Source organism: Pelophylax lessonae (genome assembly GCF_965119305.1).
Source record: "Pelophylax lessonae genome assembly, chromosome: 7".
In the NCBI taxonomy this organism is placed as follows: Eukaryota; Metazoa; Chordata; class Amphibia; order Anura; family Ranidae; genus Pelophylax; species Pelophylax lessonae.
The window spans coordinates 191,931,463-191,945,154 of record NC_138774.1 but is presented as its reverse complement, the minus strand read 5'-3'; the positions used below and the strand labels follow the sequence as shown (position 1 = coordinate 191,945,154).

General features: G+C 49.9%; 1 protein-coding gene across 1 annotated transcript in view; it reads right to left on the bottom strand.

Moving 5' to 3' along the window:
• The window catches only part of SURF4 (surfeit 4), a 46,365-nt gene extending 32,987 nt beyond the window's left edge, over nt 1-13,378 (bottom strand). Inside the window, exon 1 of the mRNA XM_082262574.1 lies at nt 13,221-13,378. Within this exon, the coding sequence (XP_082118700.1) occupies nt 13,221-13,268 (48 nt within the window). The 5' untranslated portion in view covers nt 13,269-13,378. The remainder of the gene's footprint in view (nt 1-13,220) is intronic.
• Between the last annotated feature and the right edge of the window lie 314 nt (nt 13,379-13,692).

The following is a 13,692-nucleotide window of genomic DNA, read 5'->3' as shown; positions in this document are numbered from 1 at the left end:
GGTCGAACACAGATTCTTCAAGTGACTGAACCATGGTCTCTCGCTCGAGCCAATGGGGTGCAGTAAGTATCACTATTGCCCTTTCTTCCCTGATCTTTTGTAATACATTTGGTATTAGGGCGGTTGGAGAGAATGCATAACAGCTGGTTTGCCCAATTTCTGTTTAACGTGTCTACACCGATCTTTCCATCTGTGGGGCTCAGGGAGAAGAATTTTGGGAGTTTCATATTTATTTTTGGAGGCACACAGATCCACCTAGGGTACCCCCAGGTTTGAGTGATCCACGAGAAGGTTGCTTGATTTAAGGACCATTCTGTCGGTTTTATGGCTTAAGTCTGCCAGCGTGTTAATCGGTTCCTTTCACATTTATGGCGGAGATGGATCTGAGGTTTCTATGGGCCCAAGACAGTCGATTTTGTTCCCCCTTTTCTGTTCTGGTATGCCACTATTTTATGTTGTCTGACTGAATCCAGACATCTTTGTCCTACATGGCTGGTTGGAATGCTCTTAGCGCCGCAGCTACGGCTTTTAACTCCTTCATGCTTGAGAATGCTTGGTACCAATCGGGGGTTCCATTTTCCCTTTACGCAATGATCCGCCTTATGAGCTCCCCATCCCAGAGTGCTGGCTTCCGTAGTGATCCTCACCAGATTGGACTGTGTCCATCTGCGTCCCCTTGAGTTAACTCAGTGGGTTGAGCCACCATTGGAGCACTCTTTTGATTGAACAAGGAACCAATATATTTGTCTCTAGGGGTGATGGGTTGCCATTCCATTGGGCCAGGATGTGATTTTGTAGAGGCCTCGTATGGATCTGTGCCCAGGTGATGGCTGGAATTGAGGATGTCATCAGTCCCAACACTGCTATGTCCCACCTGATGGTCATGAATTTGACTCCCATCAGAGATACTATCACATGCATGATTTTCCTTGACCTTTTCCTCAGTTAAGAGAATCTTCGTTATTTTGGCATCCAGTATGTAGCCCAAGTTTATGGCTTGGACTTCATTGTGATTTTTCTTCATTCATCATCCATCCAAGGCTTTGTAGAAAAAAAAGAGATGCTTGTGTGCAGATTCGACGACAAACAGTAGATCGTCTTGGTATGGCACCACACCTATGCCCTGGACCAGAAATCTTAAGTATTTATGATAGCTTTGCTTTTTTTTTTTTTTTTTTTTAAAAATCGGCACATTTAAATATGCTGGAAGGTAGAGCTGTGCTAATAAATTCCTGTTTTTTTCTTTTTCCGGTGGTATGTGACAAATCACTTTTTGTTTTAGTAGGTTCTCTGCATGGTCTGTGCCTTTCGGGAGCATCGTCACCAGGTACTTGGTTGGAGGACGAGTGGAAAACTATTGGGTAACCTGCTATCGTGCGAAGGACAAATCCGTTTGTTACCTTCCCCCACTGATGAGCAATGTCATCAATCTGCCACCCCCCCCCCCCCCCCCAGAGATCATCATTGCTTTGTTACTTTGAATGGGAGGCTTGAGGATAAAGTTTCCCTTGCCTTTGTTTTGTTGTGCCCACGCTTCCCTGGTTCAGTTTCTTTATTAAATCTCCTGGACTGACGAAAGGGCGCTTTCCCCTGCTTCTTCTTGGTTTGAGGAAACCCTTTATTTTTGGCTGCGGTTCTGTCTAGAACTGTTTCCAAGTCCGGTCCGAAGAGTAAACAGCCTGTAAAAGGGATTCCACAAAATCTATTTTTGTAAAGCGATGTCTCCTCCCAACAACTTCAGCCACAGGACTCTCCTGGCCATATTAATTAGGCCAGTGGTCCTGGCCAATAACCTCACCTCTTCAGCAAAAGCATCTGCAAGGAATGCTGATGCTCTGGTTAGTGTGGGTTTCATCCTTCCTAACTTTTGGGGTTTCTCCTTCTAGTAGCTCTTGCAGCTGAGTCAGCCAGCCTAGAAAGGTCCTAGCCGTGCATGTGGAGGCTATGGCTGGATTTAGATTCACTCCAGCTTCCCAAGCTCGCTTTAGCAGTGCATCCATCTTCTTATCTATGGGATCACTGAGGGTCCCGGAGTCGTTGAAGGCCAAGTCTGACTGGTTTGCAACTCTGGCGAGGGAGGCATCTTCCTTAGGGCATTTTGCCCAGTATTCCGTATCCTCTTCTGCGAAAGGATATATTTGCTTAATCACAGCTGGTGTGAAGAGCTTCTTTTCTGGCTCTTCCCATTCTTTCTTGACCAAGTTTTTCCAGAGTCTCCTGTACCAGAAAGGTTATTGGTTTTTTCGGTTCTAAGCCTTTGTACATCTTATCGTGTAAGGAAAGCTCCGCGACTTTTAGCTCTTTGATGCCCAGTGTATCTGCTATGGTCCTCAGCAAACTGTCCGTGTCTGCCAAAGGAAAAAAAGGGTGCCTTCTGATGCTGGGTCTTTATCATCTGAGTCTTTGGATTCTGAGCTATCTTATACATTTTCCTGTTCCGCTAGGTTCAACTCTTCCCCACTGTATGAGGGGATGGATGGCTTACTGAAAGATGGGGTACTGGTGTGGCTTGAACCTCCTGCTTTTCTATAGCCAAACATAGTGGCCCAATCATGCTTTTTAAAGAGTTGAGCATGTCTTTTAAGGAACCCCTGTGATTCCTTGGCCACCATTTTGTTGATGCATTTTTGGCATAATGTTTTTTTCCATTCTGGAGGAAACCTGTGACCGCAAGAGGCGCATGCCTTGCTTCTGGTCTTAACCCCTTTTCTCTTCTGGGGTCTTTGTCTGTAAATAAGCAAAAAGGACCCAGTGAGACAGGTGGTTGCCTTACATAAACATAAGTAACAGTTTGTAGTAAGGTAAAAACGGGAAACTCCAGAGTGCTCTGGCTTACCTTGGAGCTGTCCTGACAAGCAGGATCTGCAGGGTAGGGTGGGGTGGAGAAGCATCAGACATTGCCAGCCACAGAAAAAAACCCTGCATGGGGGCTTTTTACCCTGCTGCAGCTCCAGCCCCACCCCCAGCTGACCCTATGCAGGTTGGTGGACATACCTGCACTGCCATCTGCTTTCCTGGTGTGTGGCTTCAGGAAAGAGTCCATCTACCTTCCCTGCCAGTTTCGCCTTTTTCTTTTTTTTAAAATCGCACCACTGTACGGAAATGAGGAAAGGAAGTGTCCCGCTCTGTCATCCAGCTCCGGGGCTTTTGCCTTCTGCCGCAGGGCTCCGGAAATGACGCCCCCCCCCAGCAATGTGGATCGGCTGTTCTATGATGAGGCTGTCAGCCGGAGGGGCAGCTCGTGGTCAGCCGGAGCCCTTAAGATGCCGGTGAGAGAACAGCTGGCTTGACTCCAGGTGCAGTGGTCTTTTGGGGGAATGCCATCGACAGTTAGTGCAGCTGGGGGATGTTTGCATACCCCTCAGTAGGGGTACAAACTCAGGCGGGGGCCAGCTTACACCGAGTTGCTGCCCCTGACCTGCACAACCCAAAACCCGCTGACCTTGATAGGAAGCTGGCCAGGGAATCCCCTGCGATTCACTCAGAGACTGGAGAAAAAAATAAACGTCTGCAGCCCCTGTGGATACGAAGGAAACACAATCAACCTGAGGCACACAGGTGTGACTGTCATTTTTATATTGGTGGACTACTGACTCAGATGCAGCCCTGGAAGGTGATTAGAGAAAAAAAAGCTGGTTTCATTGTCAATCACACAATGGTATGAATTCCGGCAAACAGGCAAAAATTTCATGTACATTTTCCAATGCACCACCAATAATCAATTTGCTTGTCTAGTTTTTGGACACCCTGCTCAAAATTACACTGAAAAAGTTTTAATACTAACTTTTGGTTTGCCAATGCTTTTAATCATCTTCCCTTTGATGCCACATTTGGACATGGAGAAGCAGAAAAGAAAGCTTGTGTAAGCTCTAAGTGGTGACTTGGAGCTTACACAGGGTGGAGGACTTCCTGCCATGGGAAAATGTGGCGTACCAAAGCCTTGCATGCACGGGCTGAAAATCGGCTGAAATTAGTCGGTTTCGGCCTGTGTTCAACTGTCTGTTCTACAGAAGCTGGTCTCACACCATCAGCTAAACATTTTTTGGTCTATTGCACACATTTATTAAGTCCGGATCATTTTTGATTTATTACAGCCACTTTTAATTAGCACTAGTTTACCACGCAGCGCCTCAAATTTAAACAATAAACCATTTACTTTGGGTAAGCTTAGTGATCACCAGTTAGCCCAAACAGGAGGCGTCATTTCTTTTGCATAGACTTACGTTAAATTAAATCGCAAGCCGCAAAGAAATCGTGGTCCAAATTTTGCACTGATCGGGTGTGAAGCAAGGCTAAAGAACACACACATTGGTTAACTCCTGGCAGTAGTGGGAATTTTAGCAATGTACAAAATAACAATAAGGGGGATTCTGCAGTGGCCAGTAAATTGAAAGAATACAATGTATCAGTGTGGAAATGTTCTACCCTGAGCTCAGGAATTAAATAAATTGTAACAATTCACCAGAAGGAGATGGTTCTGTAAAGGGAAGCACACTAGATTGTTTTAGTTTAATATTTCTTTGGGCATTTATATACAAATCTGTCTTTTTCTGGTGCAGTATTGGATAGAGCAAGGGAGGGTTATAACCCGTCAGATTATTATTTTTTTTCACCATATGTGTCCCATTGTGCAGATTTTGCTTCACTTCCTGTCCCATAGCCAAACAGGAAGTGAGAGCTAATCTATGCAAATGAAAAAGGAATTCCTTGGGGACCTGCAGGTCACCAGAACTAGTGTCCCCATTGGAAGATTTCCCCTCTACTATTTTTCTTGGGATAACTCACAATTTGGGGTTTTCTTTCAATAATAATAGTAAACAGGGAAAATAGAAAAAGGTGAATCTCCTTGGGGGAGGGGCACAGAAAGCAGAAAAAAAAAAAAAAAAAAGGTGTTCCCGCTCCACTCAAGACAAAATTTCAGGATGTACACCCAAAGCTTGTTCTGCACTCCTGTGACCTGTTTTCAGCAGAGCGGGCTGAAATCTGCTCATTGCGGATGTTACAGATGTCAGTCCAGGCACCGCGCCATCACGATCACAGAGTCAGGGTCCGCCAGTTGCCTGGACTGATACCCGACTCAGCGAGCCACTGAAAGCCTGAGCACCGAAAGACCCCAACGATGGGGCACTATTCCCCCACCAATGACCCCAAAGATGGGGCACTATTCCCCCCCCAAAGACACCAACGATGGGGCACTATTCCCCCCCAATGACCCCAACGATGGGGCACTATTCCTCCCAATGACCCCAACGATGGGGCACTATTCCTCCCAATGACCCCAACGATCGGGCATTATTCCCCCCCAAAGACACCAACGATGGGGCACTATTCCCCCTCAAAGACACCAACGATGGGGCACTATTCCCCCCAATGACCCCAACGATGGGGCACTATTCCCCCCAATGACCCCAACGATGGGGCACTATTCCTCCCAATGACCCCAACGATGGGGCACTATTCCTCCCAATGACCCCAACGATGGGGCACTATTCCTCCCAATGACCCCAACCATCGGGCACTATTCCCCCCAAAGACACCAACGATGGGGCACTATTCCCCCCCAAAAACACCAACGATGGGGCACTATTCCCCCCAAAGACACCAACGATGGGGCACTATTCCCCCCCAAAAACACCAACGATGGGGCACTATTCCCCCCCAAAGACACCAATGCTGGGGCACTATTCCCCCCCAAAGACACCAACGCTGGGGCACTATTCCCCCCCCCAAAGACACCAACGATGGGGCACTATTCCCCCCCAAAGACACCAACGATGGGCACTATTCCTCCCAATGACCCCCAACGATGGGGCACTATTCCTTCCAATGACCCCCAACGATGGGGCACTATTCCTCCCAATGACCCCCAACGATGGGGCACTATTCCCCCCCAAAGACACCAACGATGGGGCACTATTCCCCCCCAAAGACACCAACGATGGGGCACTATTCCCCCCCAAAGACACCAACGATGGGGCACTATTCCCCCCCAAAGACACCAACGATGGGGCACTATTCCTCCCAATGACGGGGCACTATTCCTCCCAATGACACCAATGATGGGGCACTATTCCTCCCAATGACACCAATGATGGGGCACTATTCCTCCCAATGACACAGACGATGAGGCATTATTTTTTCCCTACTGATGTCAGGACCTTTTTTACTTGCACTGGCCACAGTCCAGCCCCCCTAAAGTCTTAAGGACAGTAAACTGGCTCTTAGTTTAGAAAGTTTGGACACCCCTGCTTTTAACAAGAGAGCATTTGTCTGCCCTGCCAGGCTAAAGGTCTCCACGCCTTCTGCATTAAAAAAAGATGCACCCTACCAAATTCAGTATGAGTGAACTGCCCCCTCCCCACTAGTGCTGGAGGAAACTTGGCGACTCAAAACTCCTTCAGGGAAGCCAAATGCAGCACATAATCCAATCAGCATACTAGGGGTGGAACAAGAATATGGATTACACTTAAAGGCCAATATGTGCCAAGGCCATCACCAACTGTAGATGTGTCCCAATGGGCTTCTCCTAACAAACTGCTTATAACCCTGCCCCCCCCCCCCCCAAGGAGCATTTCCCCTACCTTTCCCTATACTGGGATCCAAACTTATAGCCAACACCCCCACATCTTTGCAAGCCCCCCTCCCCCTTCCAGGAACCAATCAGGAAACTAGACAGGAGTTTTATACAAATGGAAGACATTTTATTAAAAGCTTAGAAATCTGCCTTTTGAAAACTCTAGTTGCCTGGCTTTCTCTGACCTAAACCATGGCTATAGCAGAGTCAGAATCCCCGATTTACATATTCGTTCCCAGTAAGCAACAATATATCAAAGCCAAAGGATCAGTAAAACAGACAACTAGAATTTTAGGAAAGCAGCAATGATAGCCGACATATGTCTTGCAGTTCAGGTTTTGGACTCGATTAGAAATAACAGAAATCCCTGACTTTTTACTGAAGTCATTGGAAGGGTTTCAAATGTTCGGTTCTTTATGTGCTGAGGGTTAGGACGCGCTGGCTGGATAGCAGGGTCAATCACCCAGTCCTAACGCCTATTTAAGAAGCCACTTACTGCAACTGAAAAGTAAATTACCAACTGTACATTTTAGGTGTCCTGGCAACCGAATGATCTCCAGCACTGCACACTAGGGCTGCACGGTTCTGGATAACATGAGAATCATGATTTGTTTTTTTCTGCTTAGATGAATATCACGTTTCTCAGCGTATCATCAGCTTGCACATTATAGAAAAAAAATGGGCTAACCTTACTGTTTAGTTTTTTAATTCATGAAAAAGGGAGAGTTTTAGTCATCCCAAAAATTGCATTTGAAAGACCGCTGTGCGAGTACAGTGTGACAAAACATTGCAACGATCGCATTTTTATTCTCTAGGGCCGCTGCTAAAATTTAATATAAATAAAATGTTGGGATCTAAGGAATATTTTCTAGCAAGAAATACTGATTTTAACTTGTAAGCAACAGATGTCAGAAAAAGGCAGTCTTTTATTGGTTAAACTGCCCTCATTTACAGACTGAAGTTCATCCCTTTGATCTTTAAAAGAACAGAAGGATACAATGTTTCTTTTTATTTCTCTTTCAGCACTCAGCAATGCTGTTTATAAACATTTTCCGACTTTTTTTTTTTTAAAGCTGTGAGAAGTAGAATTGCTCTGCACTGTTTACATGAATCGTGGAAATGCTGGATTAAGATCGTGCGGGGGGTTGAATCGAGATTGCGATTTTTTAAAGATTAATCCTGCAGCTCTACTGCACATCATCTTATTCAGATTCTTACAGTGCGGTTTGAAACCAAAGAGAGGAGTTGATCAGCTGCTACAGGTGTACACGTGTAGAGGCATTGGTCTATGCTGGCAACAATCTCAGCATCTCTGGCAGCAGCTAACACAGGAGCAATACAGCAGAGAATGGCATGCAACTCCACTGCAGCAGGTACAGGCAAGTTAGGGCTACTCCACCCCAAGAGGAAACACTTTACATTTCATATTATCACTGAGAGTGGCATATACAATAATGCCACACAACAACACTTGTTTCATAACCATTTCTATGCTGATGACACCCAAATGCAACTCCCTCCTCATTCAATATCCATCATTCATGCTGCTGCCAGGCTCACCCACCTTACCAATTGTTCAGTGTCTGCTGCCCCTCTCTGCCAATCCCTTTACTGGCTGCTACTCACCCAATTAAATTCAAAATACTAACTACCCACAAAGCCACCCACAACTCCGCCCCAGCTACATCACAAACCCAGTCTCATAATACAAACCAGTCTCTTCAGTCCCCACAAGTGGACCTGCTCTCTAGCTCCCTCATCACCTCCTCCCATGCTTGCCTCCATGACTTCTCCAAAACCTCTCCCATCCTCTGGAACTCCCTAGCCCAATCGGTCAGTGTACCCATCTTTAGGCAATCCCTGAAAAGCCATCTCTTTAGAGAAGCCTATCCTCCTAACTAATAAACTGTCATTTTACTTTATCAGCTCATCCCCTACAGCTATTACCTTTGGTATCACTTAAGGCATTTGTTACCCCCCAAAAAAAGGAAAGAAGATCCTGTTCCCTTAAAACAGGTTATACAGCACAGTGCTTGTGCGGGGTCATTTGCCCCCTGGAACACCTAAAATACCTGCCAGTTTCTGCCCTCCTCCCTGTACACTGACCACAGTGTATAATGGCTGCTGAGCCCTGATACCGGGGTCAGCGTACATGTCTCCGTCAACCGCAGCTCTCAGTCGTCCTCTGTCCTCCTCCCCCTGCTCATCAGTGCCCACCCCCTGCTCATCAGTGCCCACCCCCTCCCCTCCTGCTGCACTCATATTCATTTTAAAAAGATCTAATCCCCTCTGTATTATAACAATTACTGCCCCTGTGCTTCTGTTATAGAAAAAAAAAAAATATGCGATCTGTACCTAAATCTGAGTGGCTCCCGGTGATCACGTGACCACTCGGCTCCCTCTCTCCTCCCCAGCTGACGTCAGTGGCAGTGCTCGGACCCGCCCACTGGAACTATCAGCAGGGCAGAGAAGAGATCTGAGGAGTCAGCTGAGCGCCAGTAGACCCTCAGATTTAGGTACCAATCCGCATATTTTTTTTTCTGTAAACAGGCACAGAAGCACTTGTGTTCTATTACAGAGGGGATGAGATAAATTTTATACAAGTGGCTTAACAACCACTTTACCTCTCCCTTTTAGATTATAAGCTCCAATGAGCAGGGCCCTCTGATTCCTCCCTGTATTGTAACTGTACGGTCTGCCTTTATTTTGGAAAGCGCTGCGGAAACAGTTGATGCTATGTAAACCCTATATAAGAACATGACCTTATTTTCCTTTTACCTTCTTAAAGATTATCTAACCGTTCTCATGTGTGCCCGTCACCCTATAACCTCACCCAGCCCTTCTCATGTGTGCCCGTCAACCTATAACTTCACCCAGCCCTTCTCATGTGTGCCAGTCACCCTATAACCTCACCCAGCCCTTCTCATGTGTGCCCGTCAACCTATAACTTCACCCAGCCCTTCTCATGTGTGCCCGTCACCTTATAACTTCATCTAGCCGTTCTCATGTGTGCCCATCACCCTTTAACCTCGCCCAGCCCTTCTCATGTGTGCCCATCACCCTATAACCTCGCCCAGCCCTTCTCATGTGTGCCCGTCACCCTATAACCTCGCCCAGCCCTTCTCATGTGTGCACGTCAACCTATAACCTCGCCCAGTCCTTCTCATGTGTGCCCGTCACCCTATAACCGTACCCAGCCCTTCTCATGTGTGCCTGTCACCCTGTAACCTCACACAGCCTTCTCATGTGTGCCCATCACCCTATAACCTCACCCAGCCCTTCTCATGTGTGCCCCTCACCCTATAACCTCACCCAGTCCTTCTCATGTGTGCCCGTCAACCTGTAACCTCACCCAGCCCTTCTCATGTGTGCCCATTTCTCTATAACATTAGTTATTCCTACTTATGGCCATGTCTCTATAACATTACTCTGACTTTCCCTCTTAGCATCTCCAATACGACTTCATTCTTCCTCCAAAGGCAGTAGATTGGACCTTCAGGGCACCATAGTGCCAGGGTAAAAACAAGCACTAAAAATTCCCCGAATGCAGGATAATGCCACCAAGCTGGGACCCACACTGCCAACCAACACACCCTATATTCAGGGCATGAGACGGAGATGGCTATCTGGCAGCAGAGGGCCTGGTCCAGGTCAGTTCCTTTATCAGGTGGCAGAACACAGGGGGCCCCACGCTGGCACATGGACATGAGGGCAAACTTTGTGTGAGTCTCATTTCTGTGATGTGTCAGGCAATACATGAAGCCAGCCAATCACGTCTCTCCACAAGATCAGTAGTGGGGGCCCCAGTGAACAGATGACATATGAGGGCCCAGGGAATGTAGTGGAGGGCCCCCAGTGTATAGATGAAATGTGAGGGCCCAGGGAATGTAGTGGAGGGCCCCCAATGTACAGATGACATGTGAGGGCTCAGGGAATGTAGAGGGGGGCCCCCGGCGTACAGGTGACATGTGAGGGCCCAGGGAATGTAGTGGGCCCCCCCGGTGTACAGATGACATGTGAGGGCCCAGGGAATGTAGAGGGGGGCCCCTGGTGTACAGATGACATGTGAGGGCCCAGGGAATGTAGTGGGGAGGCCCCCCAGTGTACAGATGACATGTGAGGGACCAGGGAATGTAGAGGGGGGGCCCCTGGTGTACAGACGACATGTGAGGGCCCAGGGAATGTAGAGGGGGGGCCCAGGTGTACAGACGACATGTGAGGGCCCAGGGAATGTAGAGGGGGGGCCCAGGTGTACAGATGACATGTGAGGGCCCAGGGAATGTAGTGGAGGGCCCCCAGTGTACAGACGACATGTGAGGGCTCAGAGAATGTAGTGGAGGGCCCCCAATGTACAGAGGACATGTGAGGGCTCAGGGAATGTAGAGGGGGGCCCCCGGCGTACAGATGACATGTGAGGGCCCAGAGAATGTAGTAGACCCCCCAGTGTACAGATGACATGTGAGGGCTCAAGGAATGTAGAGGGGGGGCCCCATTGAAACAGATGACATGGGAGGGCTCAGGGAATGTAGAGAGGGGGCCCCAGTGTACAGATGATATGCGAGTGCCCATGGAATGTAGTGGGGCCCCCAGTGTACAGATGACATGTGAGGGCTCAAGGAATGTAGAGGGGGGCCCCATTGAACAGATGACATGGGAGGGCCCAGGGAATGTAGAGGGGGGGCCCCAGTGTACAGATGACATGTGAGGGGCCAAGGGAATGTAGAGGGGGGGCCCCAGTGTACAGATGACATGTGAGGGCCCAGGGAATGTAGAGGGGGGCCCCAGGGTACAGATGACATGTGAGGGCCCAGGGAATGTAGAGGGGGGGCCCCTGGTGTACAGATGACATGTGAGGGCCCAGGGAATGTAATGGGGCCCCCATTGAACAGATGACATGGGAGGGCTCCGGGAATGTAATGGGGCCCCCAGTGTACAGATGGCATGCGAAGGCTCAGGGAATGTAGAGGGGGGCCCCAGTGTACAGATGATATGTGAGTGCCCAGGGAATGTAGAGGGGGGGCCCCAGTGTACAGATGACATGTGAGGGCCCAGGGAATGTAGAGGGGGGGCCCCAGTGTACAGATGACATGTGAGGGCCCTGGGAATGTAGAGGGGGGGCCCCAGTGTACAGATGACATGTGAGGGGCCAAGAAAATGTAGAGGGGGGGCCCCAGTGTACAGATGACATGTGAGGGGCCAAGGGAATTTAGAGGGGGGGCCCCAGTGTACAGATGACATGTGAGGGCCCAGGGAATGTAGAGGGGGGCCCCAGGGTACAGATGACATGCGAGGGCCCAGGGAATGTAGAGGGGGGGCCCCTGGTGTACAGATGACATGTTAGGGCCCAGCGAATGTTGTGGGCCCCCCCCAGTGTACATCTGTGAGGGCCCAGGGAATGTAGAGGGGTGCCCCTGGTGTACAGATGACATATGAGGGCCCAGGGAATGTAGAGGGGTGTCCCTGGTGTACAGATGACATATGAGGGCCAAGGGAATGTAGAGGGGGGGCCCCAGTGTACAGATGACATGTGAGGGCCCAGGGAATGTAGAGGGGGGCCCCAGGGTACAGATGACATGTGAGGGCCCAGGGAATGTAGAGGGGGGGCCCCTGGTGTACAGATGACATGTGAGGGCCCAGCGAATGTTGTGGGCCCCCCCAGTGTACATCTGTGAGGGCCCAGGGAATGTAGAGGGGTGCCCCTGGTGTACAGATGACATATGAGGGCCCAGGGAATGTAGTGGGCCCCCCAGTCTACAGGTGACATGTGAGGGCCCAGGGAATGTAGAGGGGGGCCCCAGTGTACAGATGACATGTGAGGGCCCAATGAAATGTAGAGGGGGGGCCCCAGTGTACAGATGACATGTGAGGGCCCAGGGAATGTAGAGGGGGGGGGGCAGTGTACAGATGACATGTGAGGGCCCAGGGAATATAGAGGGGGGCCCCTGTCTACAGATGACATGTGAGGGCCCAGGGAATATAGGGGGCCCCTGGTGTACAGATAACATGTGAGGGCCCAGGGAATGTAGAGGGGGGCCCCTTGTGTACAGATGACATGGGAGGGCCCAGGGAATGTAGAGGGGGGGCCCTTGTGTACAGATGACATGTGAGTGCCCAGGGAATGTAGAGGGGGGGGGGCCCTTGTGTACAGATGACATGTGAGGGCCCAGGGAATGTAGAGGGGGCCCCTTGTGTACAGATGACATGTGAGGGCCCAGGGAATGTAGAGGGGGCCCCTTGTGTACAGATGACATGTGAGGGCCCAGGGAATGTAGAGGGGGCCCCTTGTGTACAGATGACATGTGAGGGCCCAGGGAATGTAGAGGGGGGCCCCTTGTGTACAGATGACATGTGAGGGCCCAGGGAACATAGGGGGCCCCTGGTGTACAGAAGACATGCGAGGGCCCAGGGAATGCTCGGGAAGGCATTGTGGGCCCCCGGTGCACATATATAGAGCCCATACACACGGCATGGAGTGGGTTGATGTAATGGGGTCCGGGGGGGCCCAGCGGTAGAAGATGGAACCCACCCTGAGCTGACCCAACCAGGGTTATCAATGCCCCCGGGGAAGGGGTGGAGGTGGGTCAGGCCCGGTGACACGTGGAGTGTGTATGAAGAACCCCGGGTGTCCCGGTCCCCTCTGTCTCACCTGGTCGGCGAAGTCCTCGGCGGCACCCATCATGTCGCTCTGTCCCATGATGAGAGATGAGTGGCGGCACAGCCCCGCCCCCTCCGCACAGCGACCCGCTCCACCGCCTGCCACGTATCAGACCCACTAAGGGCGGGACCTGGGAGGAGCAGGGACGGAGTAGGATGGGAGATGGGCGGGGCCGGGAATAGGAGGTACTCGTGGGGAAAAAATGAGTATAGGAAAGGAGGGGCGTTCACTGAGGGGCGGGGTTTCTACTGAGAGCATGGACTATATACCGAGGGGGAGGAGTAGATACTTTGCATAAGAAATAAATGGTTATAAATACCGTGTATGGGACAGTACATAGAAGTGTATCCTGGGGGTACTGAATGGTGTGAAGGGGGTACTGGATGGGTAGAAAGGATACTGGATATGTACAGGGGGTACTGGATGGGTACAGAGGGTACTGCATGAGTACAGGGGATACTGG